We start from the raw sequence: 18,373 nt of genomic DNA, 5'->3' as shown, positions 1-18,373 counted from the left end.
AAGAAGGAGTTGGATATATTTCTTAAGGCTAAAGGGATCAAGGGGTATGGGGAGAAAGCAGGGACCGGGTACTGAATTTGGATGATCAGCCATGATCGCATTGAATGGCGGAGCAGGCTCAAGGGGCCGAATGGCCTACTCCTGCTCCTATCTTCTGTGTTTCTATGCCTTTTCGTGGGATATGTGGAACACTTTGTTCCAGTCCTACTCGGGTCCCCTCCCTCACCTCTTTTTCGGTACATTGATGACTATCGGTGCCGTTTCCTGCTCTCGCCCTGAACTAGACAATTTCATTCACTTTACTTCCAATTTCCACCCTTCCCTCACCTTCACATGGTGCATCTCCGACTCTTCCCTTCCTCGACTTCTCCATCTCCATCTCTGGGGATGGGTTATTGACAAACATTCACTACAAGCCCACTGACTCCCACAGCTACCTGGACTACACTTCCTCCCACCCCGCTTCCTGTAAGGGAGCAGTGACCAGCGGCAGTTGAAAAGCGGCGGCTGTGAGCGAGGCGAGGCCTGACCAGAGCATCGGACCTGTGAGGGAGCAGTGACCGGCGGCAGTTGAAAAGCGGCGGCTGTGAGCGAGGCGAGGCCCGACCAGAGCATCAGACCTGTGAGGGAGCAGTGACCGGCGGCAGTTGAAAAGCGGCGGCTGTGAGCGAGGCGAGGCCCGACCAGAGCATCGGACCTGTGAGGGAGCAGTGACCGGCGGCAGTTGAAAAGCGATGGCTGTGAGCGAGGCGAGGCGTACCAATTCAACAGCAGGGGAGAGAGGTAAAAAGTATTCCAAGTGTGACGTCACCAGGAAGCAGGTAAGTGATTGGTTGGTGAGTATTTCTTCTTTTCATTACAAGCTTAAATTCTGCGGTTTATATTTTCTTGGGTCTCTGTGGTGTAGTGGGGACAGTTGGTAAATAAGCGCCCTAGAGTATATCTTTAACTAGTGGTATTGAATTAATTTAAATTAATTAAAGGGGTAAGTCATGCCAGGAGAGCCCAGCCCCATGTTATGCTCCTCTTGCTCTATGTGGGAATTCAGTGACGCTGCCAGTGTCCCTGATGACCACGTGTGCCAGAAATGCTTCCAGCTGCAGCTACTAACGGGCCGTATTGAGGCACTGGAGCTGCGGATGGATGGGTTGTGGAGCATTCACATTGCTGAGAGGGTCATGGATTACACGTTTGATGAGTTGGTCATGCCGCAGGGTAGGGCTGCACAGGCAGAAGGGAAATGGGTGACCACCAGGCGGAGCAATAGAAGCAGGCAGGTAGTGCAGGGGACCCCTGTGGCCATCCCCCTTTCAAACAGGTATACCAATTTGGATACTGTTGAGGGGGATGACTCACCAGGGGAAGGCAGCAGCAGCCAAATTCCTGGCACATGGGGTGCTTCTGCTGCTCAGGAAGGGAGGAAAAAGAGTGGGAGAGCAATAGTGGTAGGGGATATTCTATCGTAAGGGGAACAGATAGGCATTTCTGTGGCCATAGACGTGACTCCAGGATGGTTTGTTGCCTACCTGGTGCTAGGGTCAAGGATGTCACTGAACGGCTGCAGGGCATTCTGAAGGGGGAGGGTGAACAGGCAGAGGTCGTGGTTCACATTGGGACCAACGACATAGGTAGGAAGAGGGATGAGGTCCTGCAGCAAGAATTTAGGGAGCTAGGTAGCAGATTAAAGAGTAGGACCTCAAAGGTTGTAATCTCTGGATTACTCCCGGTGCCACGTGCTAGTGAGTATAGGAATAGGAGGATAGAGCAGATGAATGCATGGCTAAAGAGTTGGTGAAGGAGGGAGGGCTTTAGTTTCCTGGATCACTGGGCCTGCTTCTGGGGAAGGTGGGACTTGTACAAGTCGGACGGGTTGCACCTGAACCAGAGCGGGACAAATATCCTTGTGGGGAGGTTTGCTAGCACTGTTCAGGGGGGTGGGAACCTGAGCAGGGAGACAGAGGAAAGGAAAACAGGGATAAAAGCAAAAGATAGCAAGGAGAAAAACAAAAGTGGTAGTCAGAGAAATCAACGGTTTAAATCAAACGTGGCCACAGTAAATAATAATTCTAATAGGTCTAAGAGCATTAAAAAAACAAGCCTGAAGGCTTTGTGTCTTAATGCAAGGAGAGCATTTGTAATAAGGTGGATGAATTGGCTGCGCAAATAGAGGTAAACGATTATGATTTGGTTGGGATTACGGAAACGTGGCTCAAGGATGGCCAAGACTGGGAACTCAACATCCAGGGGTATTCGATATTCAGGAAAGATAGGCAAAAAGGAAAGAGAGGTGGGGTAGCAGTACTGGTTAAAGAAGGGATTAATACAATTGTAATGAAGGATATTAGCTCTGATGATGTGGAATCTGTATGGGTAGAATTGAGAAATACTAAGGGGAAAAAAACATTAGTGGGAGTGGTATATAGACCTCCAAACAGTAAGGCGGAGGTTGGGGATGGCATTAAAAGGGAAATTAAAGAAGCGTGCAATAAGGGCATAGCAGTCATCATGGGTGGCTTTAATCTACATATAGATTGGGCCAACCAAATTAGTAACAATACTGTGGAGGAGGAATTCCTGGAGTGTTTATGGGATGGTTTCCTGGACCAATATGTCGAGGAACCAACCAGAGATCAGGCCATCTTAGACTGGGTATTATGTAACGAGAAAGGATTAATTAGCAATCTTGTTGTATGAGGCCCCTTGGGTCGGAGCGATCATAATATGGTCGAATTCTTCATTAAGATGGAGAATGAAGTAGTTGACTCAGAGACCAGTCGGAGCACGGAGCCAGGGAGGTGAGGAGCCCGGTATAAAAACCGGAGAGCAGCGAGGCCCGAGACCAGTCGGAGCACGGAGCCAGGGAGGTGAGGAGCCCGGTATAAAAACTGGAGAGCAGTGAGGCCCGAGATCAGTCGGAGCACGGAGCCAGGGAGGTGAGGAGCCCGGTATAAAAACCGGAGAGCAGCGAAGCATACCAACTCAGCAGCGGGGAGAGAGGTAAAAAGTAATCAGTGTGTGACGTCACCAGGGAGCAGGTAAGTGATTGGTTGGTGAGTATTTCTCATTTTTAAACTTTAACTCTGTAGTTTATAGTTACTAGGGTCTTTTCTGGTGTAGCAGGGACTGTGGTAGACTATACAAGCGCCTTAGAGATATCTTAAATTGGTGATAGTAAATTAATTTAAATTAATTAAAGGGTAAGTCATGCCAGGAGAGCCCAGCCCCGTGATGTGCTCCTCTTGCTCCATGTGGGAATTCAGGGACACTGCCCCTGATGACCACGTGTGCAGGAAATGCATCCATCTGCAGCTACTAGCAGACCGCATTGAAACGCTGGAGCTGCGGGTGGATGGGTTGTTGAGCATTCACGATGCTGAGAGGGTCGTGGATAACCCGTTTAGTGAGTTGGTCACACCGCAGGGAAGGGCTGCACAGGAAGAAAGGAAATGGGTGACCGCCAGGCGGAGCAATAGAAGCAGGCAGGTAGTGCAGGAAACCCCTGTGACCATTCCCCTCTCAAACAGGTATACCGATTTGGATACTGTTGAGGGGGATGAATCACCAGGGGAAGGCAGCAGCAGCCAACTTCCTGGCACTGGGGGTGCTCCTGCTGCCCAGGAAGGGAGGAAAAAGAGTGGGAGAGCAATAGTGGTAGGGGATTCTATAGTAAGGGGAACAGATAGGCGTTTCTGTGGCCATAGACGTGAATCCAGGATGGTTTGTTGCCTCCCTGGTGCCAGGGTCAAGGATGTCACTGAGCGGCTGCAGGGCATTCTGGAGGGGGAGGGTGAACAGCCAGAGGTCGTGGTCCACATTGGTACCAACGACATAGGTGTGGTAAACCACTGTTATACCTGTCTGTAGAGGTATGTGTATTCCACTAGGTACAGGTCTGGACATGCCTCGGCTGACTCCTCCCACTATTCCAGGTATATAAGTGACTACCTCCCAGTCCCTTAGTATTCTGGACGGGTCGACCACTCGAGACAAGACCTTCATTCTTTAGTTAATAAAAGCCTGATTGTTACTCGCTCAACCTCAGTCTTTTGAGTAATTGATGGCGCATCAATTTTATTAACTAAATTTTTATAATGGAGAAGATCCTCACACCAGCATGCCTGGACCTGGACAGTCGGGAAGCGGATGCTTCCACCAAGTTTGCTCACTGGCTCATGTGCTTCGAGACATTCCTGACTGCCTCCACTGCGGTCACAACGGATGCGGACAAACTGTCTGTCCTGATCTCCAAGGTGAACCACCGAGTGTACTCAGTCATCCAGGACACGACCTCGTACACAGACGCCCTCCAGCTCCTCAAGACCCAGTACGCGCGCCCTGTGAATGAAGTGTACGCCAGGCACCTCCTGGGGAGTCGCAAGCAACAACCTGGGGAATCGACTGAGGAATACCTCCAAGCACTGTCCGTGCTTGGCCGGGCCTGTGGGTGTAAGGCGGTAACGCCCGCTAAGTACACGGAGGAACTGATCCGGGATGCCTTCGTAGCGGGCCACAGGTCCAACTACACCCGACAGCGTCTGCTGGAGCAGAGCGACCTCAACCTCAACAAAGCCTCCGAAATCGCACTAACGCTGGACGCAGCCTACCGGGGCATGGATGCCTACTCCTCTGCACCGTGGACGCCGCAGGGAACGACAACCTGGGACACGGTAGGACAGCCCCATAGCACCGTGCCACCCCAGCCACAGCCCAACAACGGCCCAACTACCGCAGCAGTGTCCCAAAGCCAGACAGCAGTATCCCAAGGCCAGAAATGCTACTTCTGTGGCCAGGCCAAACACCCCAGAGCGCGCTGCCCGGCGAAGAATGCGACCTGCTCAGGCTGCGGGAAAAAGGGACACTACGCCAGCGTCTGCAAGGCCAAAGCCACCCCGAACGCCAGCAGCGCCGCGCGTGGGCCGGGCGAGCCGCCATCTTGGGCCCCCAACAGCGCCGCGTGTGGGCCGTGCAGGCTGCCATCTTGGGCCTCCCCAGCCATGTGCGAACCACCGCAGCAGCAGCCATCTTGGACGACTCCAGCCACATGGGAATCATGGACGCCGCCATCTTGGACACCAGCCGGGACGCAGCAGACCGCCAACCCCCCCCCCCATCTGATACCCGCAGCGACACACCGACCCCTACGCTGGCCTCTGTTACGCTGGACCAAACGAGACCGCACCAACTAGCTCGGTCCAAAATGGACGTTAAGGTAAACGGCTATGCAATAAACTGCCTTTTTGACTCCGGGAGCACAGAGAGCTTCATCCACCCCGACACGGTGCGGCGTTGCTCTCTCCCAGTCCTGCCTGCGCACCAGCGGATTTCTATGGCCTCCGAGTCCCAGTCAGCGGACATTGGCGGCTACTGCGTGGTGACACTAGTAGTAGACGGGACTGTATTCAATAATTTTAAACTCCTGGTCCTGCCCGACCTCTGCGCTGCCGTCCTACTGGGGTTGGATTTCCAGTGCCACCTCAAAAGCGTTACGATGGCGTACGGTGGCCCCCTCCCCCCACTCACAGTCCGCAGCCAGCAGCCTCCAAATTGCCCGCCGCGCACCAGATGCAACCTCTCCACACTCAGAGTCCCACCCCCCCCACTGTTTGCTAACCTCACCCCCGACTGTAAGCCCATCGCCACAAAGAGCAGGCGATACAGTGCCGGGGACAGGGTTTTCATCAAAACCGAAGTGGAGCGACTCCTGAAGGAGGGGATTATTGAGGGCAGCTCCAGCCCCTGGCGAGCCCAGGTTGTGGTCGTTAAGACCGGCGAGAAACAACGCCTGGTCATCGACTACAGCCAAACAATAAACCGCTACACCCTGCTGGACGCCTACCCACTCCCCCGCATAGCTGACATGGTCAACCAGATCGCGCAGTACCGCGTCTTTTCGACCATTGACCTGAAATCAGCATACCACCAGCTCCCCATCCGCCCTGAAGACCGCCAGTATACTGCTTTTGAGGCAAACGGCCGCCTCTATCACTTCCTTAGGGTTCCCTTCGGCGTTACCAATGGGGTCTCCGTCTTCCAAAGGGAGATGGACCGGATGGTCGATCAAAACGCGCTGCAGGCCACTTTCCCTTCCCTAGACAATGTGACCATCTGCGGCCAGGACTTGCAGGACCATGACGCAAACCTCGAGAAATTCCTCCGCACCGCCCAACTCCTGAACCTGACATATAACAAGGAGAAGTGCATATTCCGCACAGACCGCCTCGCCATCCTTGGCTGTGTTGTGGAACACGGGGTCATCGGTCCCGACCCAGACCGGATGCGTCCCCTTATGGAACTCCCACTGCCTAAAAGCCCTGAAGAGGTGCCTAGGGTTTTTTTCCTACTACGCTCAGTGGGTCCCCTACTATGCAGACAAAGCCCGTCCGCTGATCAAATCCACCTCTTTTCCCCTGATGGCAGAGGCCCGCTCGGCCTTCCACCGCATCAAGGAGGACATTGCCAAAGCCACCATGCACGCAGTGGATGAATCCATCCCCTTCCAGGTGGAAAGCGATGCGTCCGACTTCGCTCTGGCCGCCACCCTTAATCAGGCGGGGGAGACCTGTGGCATTCTTCTCACGAACCCTCCAGGGCCCGGAGACCAGACACTCCGCGGTCGAGAAGGAGGCCCAGGCTATTGTGGAGGCTGTGCGTCATTGGAGGCACTACCTGGCCGGAAAACGATTTACCCTGCTCACTGACCAGCGTTCAGTTGCTTTTATGTTCAACAACAAGCAGAGGGGCAAAATCAAAAATGACAAGATCTTGAGGTGGAGAATCGAACTTTCCACCTACAACTACGAGATCTTGTACCGGCCTGGGAAGCTCAATGAACCCCCAGATGCCCTATCGCGTGGCACCTGCGCCAGCATGCAGATCGATAGGCTGAGGGCCCTCCACAATGACCTCTGCCACCCGGGGGTCACCAGGTTCTTCCACTTCATCAAGGCCCGCAACCTGCCTTACTCCATCAAGGAGGTCAGGACCATGACCAAGAACTGCCAAGTCTGCGCTGAGTGCAAACCGCACTTTTATAGACCAGACAGAGCCCACCTGATAAAAGCCACTCGCCCTTTCGAAAGCCTGAGCGTCGATTTTAAAGGGCCTCTCCCCTCCTCCGACCGCAATGTGTACTTCCTCAACATCATTGACGAGTACTCCCGTTTCCCGTTCGCTATCCCCTGCTCGGACATGACCAGTGCCACGGTCATTAAATCTCTGAACAGCCTCTTCACCCTGTTCGGTTTCCCCAGCTATATCCATAGCGAACGGGGCTCATCGTTTATGAGTGATGAACTCCGCCAGTACCTGCTCGCTAGGGGTATAGCCACAAGCAGGACCACCAGTTACAACCCCCGGGGGAACGGACAGGTGGAAAGAGAGAATGCGACAGTTTGGAAGGCCGCCCTACTAGCCTTAAAGTCTAGGGGCCTTCCGACCTCCCGCTGGCAGGAGGTGCTCCCCGATGCGCTCCACTCGATTCGGTCACTGCTCTGCACTGCCACCAATGCCACCCCTCACGAGAAAATGTTTGTCTTCCCAAGGAAGTCCACATCGGGGACATCGTTACCGCCATGGCTGACGTCCCCAGGGCCGGTACTACTGAGAAGACACGTGAGGGCCAATAAAATGGACCCCCTGGTCGAGAGGGTCGATCTCCTCCACGCCAACCCCCAGTACGCTTACATTGCGTACCCGGACGGGCGGGAGGACACAGTCTCCATACGAGACCTCGCACCCTCGGGGACCGCTGTAGGGCGGGAGGACACAGTCTCCATACGAGACCTCGCACCCTCGGGGAGCGCTGTAACCCACTACCCATTACCACCCCCCCCCCCCACGACCCGATATCCAACCCCAGCAGCCGGCTCGCCTTGGACCGTCACCCACGAGGACTACACTCCAGGGCCCCAGCCTACACGGGACGCGACGCCAGAAGCTCCACCACCCCTGCCGTCGCCACGTCGATCACAGCGGCAGACAAGACCTCCGGAGAGACTCCAATACACGAACTTTTAAATACACTTCACCCCGCCGGACTCATTTTTAAACAAGGGGTGAATGTGGTAAACCACTGTTATACCTATCTGTAGAGGTATGTGTATTCCACTAGGTACAGGTCTGGACATGCCTCGGCTAACTCCTCCCACTATTCCAGGTATATAAGTGACTACCTGCCAGTCCCTTAGTATTCTGGACGGGTCGACCACTCGAGACAAGACCTTCATTCTTTAGTTAATAAAAGCCTGATTGTTACTCGCTCAACCTCAGTCTTTTGAGTAATTGATGGCACATCAATAGGTAAAAAGAGGGATGAGGTCCTGCAGCAAGAATTTAGGGAGCTAGGTGGAAGATTAAAGAGCAGGACCTCAAAGGTTGTAATCTCTGGATTACTCCCGGTGCCACGTGCTAGTGAGTATAGGAATAGGAGGATGGAACAGATGAATGCGTGGCTAAAGGGATGGTGCAGGGGGGAGGGCTTTAGTTTCCTGGATCACTGGGTCTGCTTCTGGGAAAGGTGGGACTTGTACAAGTTGGACGGTTTACACCTGAACCAGAGGGGAACCAATATCCTTGCGGGGAGGTTTGCTAGCACTGCTGGGGGGGGTTTAAACTAACTTGGCAGAGGGATGGGATACAGAGTGGAGCTATAGTAGGGGGTGATTTACAGCCAAATACGGAGGAAAAAACAAGTCAGCAGGGAAGGCAGAGCAAATATGTGAAGGCAAAAGGGAATATGGCAGGGCTGGAAGGCATTTATTTTAATGCAAGGAGTCTTGCAAATAAGGTGGATGAACTGAAGTTGTTGTTGAACACATGGGAGTACGATATTGTTGCTATCACGGAGACATAGTTGAGGGAGGGTCAGGACTGGCAGCTCAATATTCCGGGGTATAGAATCTTCAGGCGAGACAGAGGGGGGTGTAAAAGGGGAGGGGGTGTTGCAATATTAATTAAGGAGTCAATTACTGCTGTAAGGAGGGATGATATATTAGCGGGTTCCTCTAATGAGGCCATATGGGTAGAACTTAAAAACAAAAAGGGGGCAAGCACTTTGCTGGGAGTGTACTATAGGCCCCCAAACAGTCAGGGGGAGATAGAGGAACAGATATGTAGGCAAATCTCAGGGAAGTGTGAAAATAATAGGGTAATAATAGTGGGGGATTTCAACTTCCCCAATATAAATTGGGATAGTCAGAGTGTGAAAGGCTTAGAGGGCGCAGAATTCTTAAAGTGCATCCAGGAGAGCTTTTTGAGCCAACATGTAGAAAGTCCTACAAGAGAGGGGGCGGTACTGGACCTAATTCTAGGGAATGTAGCCGGGCAGGTGGTGGAAGTGTCTGTAGGAGAGCATTTTGGCGACAGTGACCATAATTCGGTGAGATTTAAGGTGGTCATGGAAAAAGACAATGACGGCCCGGAAATAAGGGTTCTAAATTGGGGGAAGGCCGATTTTAATATGATAAGGCAGGATCTGGCCAAAGTGGACTGGGAGCAGCTACTTATAGGAAAATCCACATCAAAACAGTGGGAGACTTTCAGAAGGGAAATAGAGAGAGTACAACGCCAACATGTTCCCGTAAAGGTCAAGGGTGGGACCAACAAGCAAAGGGAACCTTGGATGACAAGGGATATACAAAAATGCATTAGGAAAAAAAGGGGGGCTTTTGGCAGTTACAAAAGACTAAAGACGGAGGAAGCCCTAGAGGAGTATAAAAAGTGCAGGGGCATACTTAAAAAGGAAATTAGGAGGGCGGGGAGGAGCCATGAAATAACACTGGCGAGCAAAATAAAGGAAAATCCTAAGATGTTTTATAAGTATATTAAGGGCAAGAGGATAACCAGGGAAAGGGTAGGGCCCATTAGGGACCAAAGTGGCAATCTGTGTGTAGAGCCAGATGAAGTAGGTGGGGTTTTAAATGAATTTTTTGCATCTGTGTTCACTATGGAGAAAGACGATGTAGACATAGAAGTCGGGCAAGGGGACTGTGACATACTTGAACATATTAGCATCGAGAGGGAGGAGGTACTAGCGGTTTTAGCAGGCCAAAAAGTGGATAAATCCCCAGGCCCGGACGAGATGTATCCCAGGCTGTTGTGTGAGGCAAAGGAGGAGATTGCAGGGGCTCTGACACAAATTTTCAGAACCTCTCTGGCCACAGGGGATGTACCAGAGGACTGGAGAACAGCTAACGTAGTACCATTATTCAAGAAGGGTAGCAGGGATAAACCAGGGAATTACAGGCCAGTGAGCCTAACATCTGTGGTAGGGAAATTATTGGAAAAATTCTGAGGGACAAAATTAGTCTCCACTTGGAGAGGCAAGGATTAATCGGAGATAGTCAGCATGGCTTTGTCAAGGGTAAATCATGTCTGACCAATCTGATTGAATTTTTCGAGGGGGTGACTAGGTGTGTGGATGAGGGAAATGCTGTGGATGTGGTTTACATGGACTTCAGTAAAGCTTTTGACAAAGTCTCGCATAGGAGACTGGTCAAGAAGGTAAGAGCCCATGGGATCCAGGGGGCCTTGGCGCGTTGGATCCTAAACTGGCTGAGTGGCAGGAGGCAGAGGGTGATGGTCGAAGGTTGCTTTTGTGACTGGAAGCCTGTGTCCAGTGGGGTACCTCAGGGATCGGTGCTGGGTCCCTTGCTGTTTATGATCTACATTAATGATTTGGATGAGAATGTAAAAGGTATGATCAGTAAGTTCGCGGATGACACGAAAATTGGTGGGGTGGTAAATTGCGAGGAGGAAAGCGTCAGGCTACAGGACGATATAAACGGGTTGGTCAGATGGGCGGAAAAGTGGCAAATGGAATTTAACCCTGAAAAGTGCGAGGTGATGCATTTTGGACGGACAAATAAGGCAAGGGAATACACAATGAGTGGTAGGACCCTAGGAAGTACAGAGGGTCAGAGGGACCTTGGTGTACATGTACATAGATCCCTGAAGGCAACGGAACAGGTAGATAAGGTGGTTAAAAAGGCATATGGGATACTTGCCTTCATTAGCAGAGGCATAGAATATAAGAGCAGGGAGGTTATGATGGAGCTGTACAAAACGCTGGTGAGGCCACAGCTGGAGTACTGTGTGCAGTTCTGGTCGCCTCACTATAGGAAGGATGTGATTGCTTTGGAGAGGGTGCAGAGAAGATTCACCAGGATGTTACCTGGGATGGAGCGCCTCAGCTATGAAGAAAGACTAAACAGGCTGGGGTTGTTTTCCTTGGAGCAAAGGAGGCTGAGGGGGGACCTGATTGAGGTGTACAAAATGATGAGGGGCATAGATAGGGTAGATAAAGAGGAACTTTTCCCCTTAGTAGGGGGGTCAATAACAAGGGGGCATAGATTCAGGGTAAGGGGCAGGAGATTTAGAGGGGATTTGAGGAGGAACTTTTTCACCCAAAGGGTGGTTGGAAGCTGGAACTCACTGCCTGAAAGGGTGGTAGAGGCAGGAACCCTCACAACATTCAAGAAGCATTTGGATGGGCACTTGAAATGCCATTGCATACAAGGCTATGGACCAAATGCTGGAAAATGGGATTAGACTGGACAGGGATTGATGGACGGCGCAGACACGATGGGCCGAAGGGCCTCTTTCTGCACTGTAAAACTCTATGACTCTATGACAAGGGTCCTCAATTTAAATAAAGGAAACTACGATGGTCTGAGGAGCAAGTTGCGTAGGATTGATTGGGGAATGGCACTCAAAGGGTTGACGGTGGATAGGCAATGGCAAACATTCAAAGACCGAATGGATGAACTACAGAATTTGTTCATCCCAGTTTGGCATAAAAATAAAACAAAAAAGGTGACTCAACCGTGGCTAACAAGGGAAATTAGGGATAGCATAAGATCCAAGGAGAGGACATATAAATTGGCTAGAAAAAGCAATAATCCTGAGGATTGGGAGCAGTTTAGGAGTCAACAAAGGAGGACAAAGGGATTAATTAAGAAAGGGAAAATAGAATATGAGAGTAAGCTAGTAGGGAACATAAAAACTGACTGTAAAAGCTTTTATAGATATGTGAAGAGAAAAAGATTGGTGAAGTCAAGCGTAGGTCCCTTACAGTCAGAATCAGGGGAATTTATAATGGGAAACAAGGAAATGGCAGACCAACTAAATACATACTTTGGTTCTGTCTTCACAAAGGAGGACACAAATAACCTTCCAGAGATGCCAGGGAACATAGGGTCTGATGAAAGGGAGGAACTGAAAGAAATCAGTATTTGTAGGGAAATGGTGTTAGGGAAATTGATGGGACTGAAGGCCGATAAATCCTCAGGGCCTGATGGTCTACATCCCAGGGCACTTAAGGAAGTGGTCCTAGAGATAGTAGATACATTGCTGGTCATCTTCCAGAACTCGATAGACTCTGGAACGGTACCCATGGATTGGAGGGTAGCTAATGTTACCCCACTATTCAAAAAAGGTGGTAGAGAAAAAGCGGGGAATTATAGACCGGTAAGCCTGACATCGGTAGTGGGGAAAATGCTAGAGTCCATTATAAAAGATGTAATAGCAGAGCACTTGGAAAGCAGTGACAGGATCGGACAAAGTCAACATGGATTTACAAAAGGTAAATCATGCTTGACTAATCTACTGGAATTTTTTGAGGATGTAACTGGTAAAATAGATAAGGGAGAACCAGTGGATGTGGTGTATTTGGACTTTCGGAAGGCTTTCGATAAGGTCCCACATCAGAGATTAGCGTGCAAAATTAAGGCACATGGGATTGGGGCAAGGTATTGACTTGGATAGAGAACTGGTTGGCGGACAGAAAGCAAAGAGTTGGAATAAACGGGTCGTTTTCCAAGTGGCAGGCAGTGACTAGTGGGGTACCGCAAGGATCGGTCCTAGGACCCCAGCTGTTCACAATATATATTAATGATCTGGATGAGGGAATTGGATGTAATATCTCCAAATTTGCAGACGACACAAAGCTGGGTGGGAGGGTAAGCTGTGAGGAGGATGTCGTGAAACTCCAGTACGATTTGGACAGGTTGGGTGATTGGGCAAAAACATGGCAAATGCACTATAATGTGGATAAATGTGAGGTTATCCACTTTGGTGGCAAAAACAGGAAGGCAGATTATTATTTGAATGGCAATAGATTGGGAGAAGGGGAAGTGCAACGAGACCTGGGTGTTATTGTGCACCAGTCGCTGAAGGTAAGCATGCAGGTGCAGCAGGCGGTTAAGGCGGCAAATGGTATGTTGGCCTTCGTAGCAAGAGGGTTCGAGTACAGGAACAAGGATGTCTTGCTACAGTTGTACAGGGCCTTGGTGAGACTGCACCTTGAGTATTGTGTGCAGTTTTGGTCACCTTACCTGAGGAAGGACGTTCTTGCCATGGAGGGGGTGCAGTGAAGATTCACCAGGCTGATACCTGGGATGGCAGGAATGACGTATGAGGAGAGATTGTGTCGATTGGGCTTATACTCCCTGGAGTTTAGAAGATTGAGAGGGGATCTCATCGAAACCTATAAAATTCTGTCAGGTCTGGACAGACTAGATGCAGGAAGAATGTTCTGGATGGCCAGGGAGTCCAGAACCAGGGGTCATAGTCTAAGGATAAGGGGTACACCATTTAGGACTGAAATGAGGAGGAATTTCTTCACCCAGAGAGTGGTGAACCTGTGGAATTCTCTGCCACAGAGGGCGGTGGAGGCCAGTTCATTAAATATATTCAAGAAAGAGTTGGATATATTTCTTGAGGCTAAAGGGATCAAGGGATATGGGGAGAAGGCAGGGACAGGGTACTGAATTTGGATGATCAGCCATGATCTCATTGAATGGCAGAGCAGGCTCGAAGGGCCGAATGGCCTACTCCTGCTCCTATCTTCTATGTTTCTATTCCATTCTCCCAGTCTCTCCGTCTCCGCTGCATCTGCTCTGACGTGCCACCTTCCATACCAGTGCTTCCGACATGTCTTCCTTTTTCCTCAACCAGAGATTCCCCTCTACTGTGGTTGACATGGCCCTCGACCGTGTCCGTTCTATCTCCCGCACTTCTGCCCTCACCCCTGCCCCTCCCTCCCGAAACCACAATAGAGTTCCCCTTGTCTTCACCTTTCACCCCACCAGCCTCCACATTCAACGGATCATCCTCCGCCATTACCAAACGCATCTTCCCCTCACCCCTTTCAGCATTCCATAGGGACTGCTCCCTCCGCGACACCCTAGTCCACTTCTCTATCACCCCCAGCACCCTTTCCCTTTCGCCCGGCACCTCCCTGTGCAAGCGCAGGAGATGCAACACATGCCCTTATACCTCCCCCCTTCCCACTGTTCAGGGCACCAAACACCCCTTCCAGGTGAAACAGCGATTTACTTGAACTTCCTGCAATTTAGTATACTGTATTCACTGCTCACGATGTGGTATCCTCTACATTGGGGAGACCAAACGCAGATTGGGTGACCGTTTTGCGGAACACCTCCGTTCAGTCCGTAAGGGGGACCCCGAGCTCCCGGTTGCCTCTCACTTTAATTCTCCGCTCCATTCCCACTCAGACCTCACCGTCCTCGGGCTCTTGCATTGTTCCACGAAAGCTCAGCGTAAGCTCGAGGAACAGCACCTCATCTTTTGATTAGGCACCTAACAGCCTGCCGGACTCAACATAGAGTTTCAACAATTTCAGATCATAACCTCGGCCCCTATATCACATTTTTTATCCACACTTTTTGTTTGCGCCTCCCCTTTTTTTCTTCCCTCCCACATGGCAGCTGTCTTTCATTCTGCCAGTGCCATTCACACTTCACCTAGAGCCATCCTTTGTTTCTTATCCATCTCTTGCCTTGAATATCTCTTAATGCCTCTTTACTTCTCCTGCCTTCCATACTATTAGACCATCCCTTTTGTTCTTTCATCCCCTCCCCCATTTCCCAGCCCCTAAACGTGCTATAAAATCTGTTCCTTTTCCTGCTTTTTTCCAGTTCTGACGGAAGTTTTTCGACCTGAAACGTTGACTCTGTTTCTCTCTCCATGGATGCTGCCTGGCCTGCTGAGTTTTTGCAGTGTTTTCTGTTATGTCAGATTTCCAGCATCCGCAGTATTTTGCTATTGTATTGAGATTTTAGTTGTCAGCTTAAGGCTCAATGGTCCTATTTTCTCCCATACGTCAAATATGTGGGTTCAATCCACACTTCAGAGTGGAGCACCTAATTTAGTTTGACACTAGAGGATGAAACATTCAACCAAGGTCCTCTCGGGTGGATGTAAAGGATCACATGGCATTATTTGCAAAAACAGCAGGGGAGTTCTCCTAGTTCACTGGCCAATATTTATCCCACAACCAACATCACTTAAAAAAAATTATCTTAACATTTATCTAATTGCTGTTTGTGGGACCTTGCTGTGCACAAATTAGCTGCTGTGTTTTGCTACATTACAAGTGCCTACTCTTTAAAAGTACTTAATTGGTTGAACTTTGAGTGTCCTAAGGTCATGAAAGACACTATATAAATACAAGTTCTTTCAGTTGGTTTAATACTATACAACAAATTGTTTTATTTGAAGACTGATACTCCTACTTTGGAGAAAGTGTTCACCTCTGATAGAGGTCACTTAAGGAGATTCAGAACCGGAAGATGTGATAAAATTGGTGCTGTACCTGGATATTTTGAAGTGATATCAAGTCTTAAGGTAAAATAAGTCTTACACTGTTCTTCACTAAGCACTCTCTGTAGCCATAGAGGCTGTGTTTATTCCCTAATCAGTATCTCTGATGGCACAGTGACTTTATTTAGATAGGAACTTCTTTTCTCATATGTGTATGAGTTCCTGTCTGAAATATATGTTTACACTAGAGTTACGCTTCTGATTGGTTGGGTCAGTTTACAAACAGTCGATGCAAATTGGCACGCAATTGCAAATGGGTTGAACTGAGCCAATAACCTCCCCCCCACCCCCCAATCTGGTGCTGATAGGTTGATAGCAAATATAAATCCTGTATTTATGGTTACTATTGGCTTATAGATTGACTAATGAAGCTGTCAGTCATCTTTGAGGCTACTAAACACAGGGAGTGCCCAAGGACACATTGTGCTGAACCCATTGAACCGGAAAAGTACTATACAGCCAAGCAGAGCCAGCAGAGTGAGAGGGGAAATGCTCTGAAGCTGAACTTGAATAACTTTTTTCCAGCTTACTTTATTTTCCTCCTGACTTTGCTGCAGGAAGTTTCTGTGACACATGTGCTGTTGGTAGGTTTTATTCATTAAAGGAGATCGGGTTTGCGCATTTTATATTTATGTTTTAAATTCTATGATTACGCTATTATTTTCTTATAATTAAAATTCTGCTCTTTTGGCTCACTGTCATTACTTGATTGTGTTTCTTGCAAATCTAGCTGTAATTGTTTTTATCCTTTACCAAAATATGGCTTTCTGAGAACTTCTTTTCATATTTTGCACAGTTGCATTTATGTCCCTCACTTTCAATGACTTCTGGTTTGTTTCTCCCCATTTTAGATTCATTGTTGCAAGTTGTGTAAAATGATGCAGATTACAGAACTCAAGAACAACCGTCACTCCCTGTTCAATGCTATAAACAGATTTATCACGGCTTCCACCGTCATGGGCGAAACCATCATGGTGCCCAGTTTGCTGCGGGATATCCCAGTGGAAGAAGAGGACAATCACAGAAAAAGCAACGTCTCCAAACAGAGGGACTTGTACGACAACTACTTGCTCCTGAAGTCCATCAGAAATGATATTGAGTGGGGCATTCTGGATGAACAAGTAAAATCCGACCTGGAGTCCAGGAAAGCCAGAGAGGAAGATGTCGAGTGTGGAGACCTTCAACAGCTGTTTCACCACCATTTAAATGGACTTTACAATGTCCTCTCCAAGCTTACACTGCAAGCTAATGATCTAACCAACCGGTACACAAGAGAACTGGAATTTAATAACTTGGGAAGATGAAACCTAGACTTCACTGGATTTAGATAAGGTGATGTCAAACTAGATATTGCTGCTCTAACTGTCTCTAATCTGCATCAATTTATATCTTCGTGATTCCTCTCAACAACTGAAACTGAGTGAGCTCTCAAGTGTTTATAGTTTAGAAACTCAGTCTTGGCTGAGAAGACTGACATAAGACTTTTTAAATGCAACAAATTCCCCTGTCAATGTCAGGCTTTGGTTTTGTATACATGTCTTATATTGTCCCTTGAATCTCATGTTTTTTTATGAATGGCACTTGGGCATATGGCAGTTTTTTCTGTAGAAATAAATTAATTCTAAAATGCAAGTTTTATCAGGAGAATCAATACCATGTGCAAAAGAAAAATAAAACAATACTTTGCCTACCTGTGTTCACAGTGACAGATCAATTAACCCCTGCCCACCACCCCAGGTTTCCAGGAAGAGTCAGCTGGGTGAGCTTTGAAACAAATCAGTGTTAGTCCACCAGCATATTTTATGATGTTGCATTCACATACAAAATGTTTTGCTCTTGGTAACGCTCGCTTTTGCTTTTATCCATGTTTTCCCTATCACCCACCTTTTCTGTAAACAGGTACCACAGCAAAATTACACTTGGTGAGTCCCGATTTAAGGGCCCAACTTGCACTGTTATTTATGTTTTTTTGACAGAACAGAATTTTATTTTTGTTTTAAGGGACATATCTTAATGGTTTGCTAAATATCCCCTTTAAAGATAGTACTCTGTCAATAAAGCAGCCTTTGAGAGGGCTGGAAATCACTACCCTTCTTGTATTACCAACATATGGTGCAATCATATCAGCAATCTAATAAGTCATTATCCTCCAGTTACTTTCCCCATTGCAATTTCTATTTGCAGTGGGAACTTGTCCAGGTAATTTTCCATTGCTTGGCAGAAGCAGGGTTAAATATAGTCATGTGTTGAAATTTTGACCCTTCTCTATGGTTGTGATTCATCCCTCACCATCTCTGCCTTATTCTAAGTCTCTTGGAAAATTTCTATTATGTTTTGCTTGGATTTGTGAACTGTAAAAAAAAAAACTGTTATTAAGCAGAAACCTCAAAGGTGGCCTGAAATAAATTTGCATAAAAAGCTGGGAGTAGAGTTGCTGCTAGTTTTGCACCCAGATTCCAGCGTAATTGCAGAGCCAGCTCAAAATATTGGGGAATTTAAAACGTGAGTTACGCCCAAAACTATTGTTTTCTGCAATCTTTTATACTGGTTCAAGTTTCAATGTGCCCGAATCAGGCCCTGTGCACAAAACTGTTGACGGCCCCAGGTCGAAAGTGCGAGATTCCACTGATTGTGCTGGTTCGGGAAGGCTCTTCAAATTGCGCTCATTTTCTTAGTAAATTAAATACTTTTTGAAATGAAAAATGTTTAAAACGTGCCTAAGAAACTGACTAGTGTACACCAATAAAATTTA

The 18,373-nt window shown here is 48.6% G+C and overlaps 1 protein-coding gene across 1 annotated transcript; it reads left to right on the top strand.

Annotated features, from left to right (window-relative positions):
• The first annotated feature begins 16,037 nt into the window (after nucleotides 1-16,037).
• On the top strand, nucleotides 16,038-17,311 carry LOC147125094 (mid1-interacting protein 1-like). Its single transcript, XM_086008939.1, has 2 exons — nucleotides 16,038-16,205; nucleotides 16,473-17,311. The coding sequence occupies exon 2, from the start codon at nucleotides 16,497-16,499 to the stop codon at nucleotides 16,923-16,925; it is 429 nt and encodes a 142-aa protein (XP_085865065.1). The 5' UTR covers nucleotides 16,038-16,205; nucleotides 16,473-16,496; the 3' UTR covers nucleotides 16,926-17,311.
• Nucleotides 17,312-18,373: the final 1,062 nt, after the last annotated feature.

Source organism: Somniosus microcephalus, chromosome 1 (assembly GCF_052327205.1).
Source record: "Somniosus microcephalus isolate GS21.2 chromosome 1, FLI_Smic_1.0, whole genome shotgun sequence".
Lineage (NCBI taxonomy): Eukaryota > Metazoa > Chordata > Chondrichthyes > Squaliformes > Somniosidae > Somniosus > Somniosus microcephalus.
This window is presented reverse-complemented; position numbering and strand designations above follow the sequence as displayed.

Excerpts from the sequence above, each read along its gene's own strand:
- LOC147125094 (XM_086008939.1), top strand. The coding sequence starts at position 16,497 with ATGATGCAGATTACAGAACTCAAGAACAACCGTCACTCCCTGTTCAAT.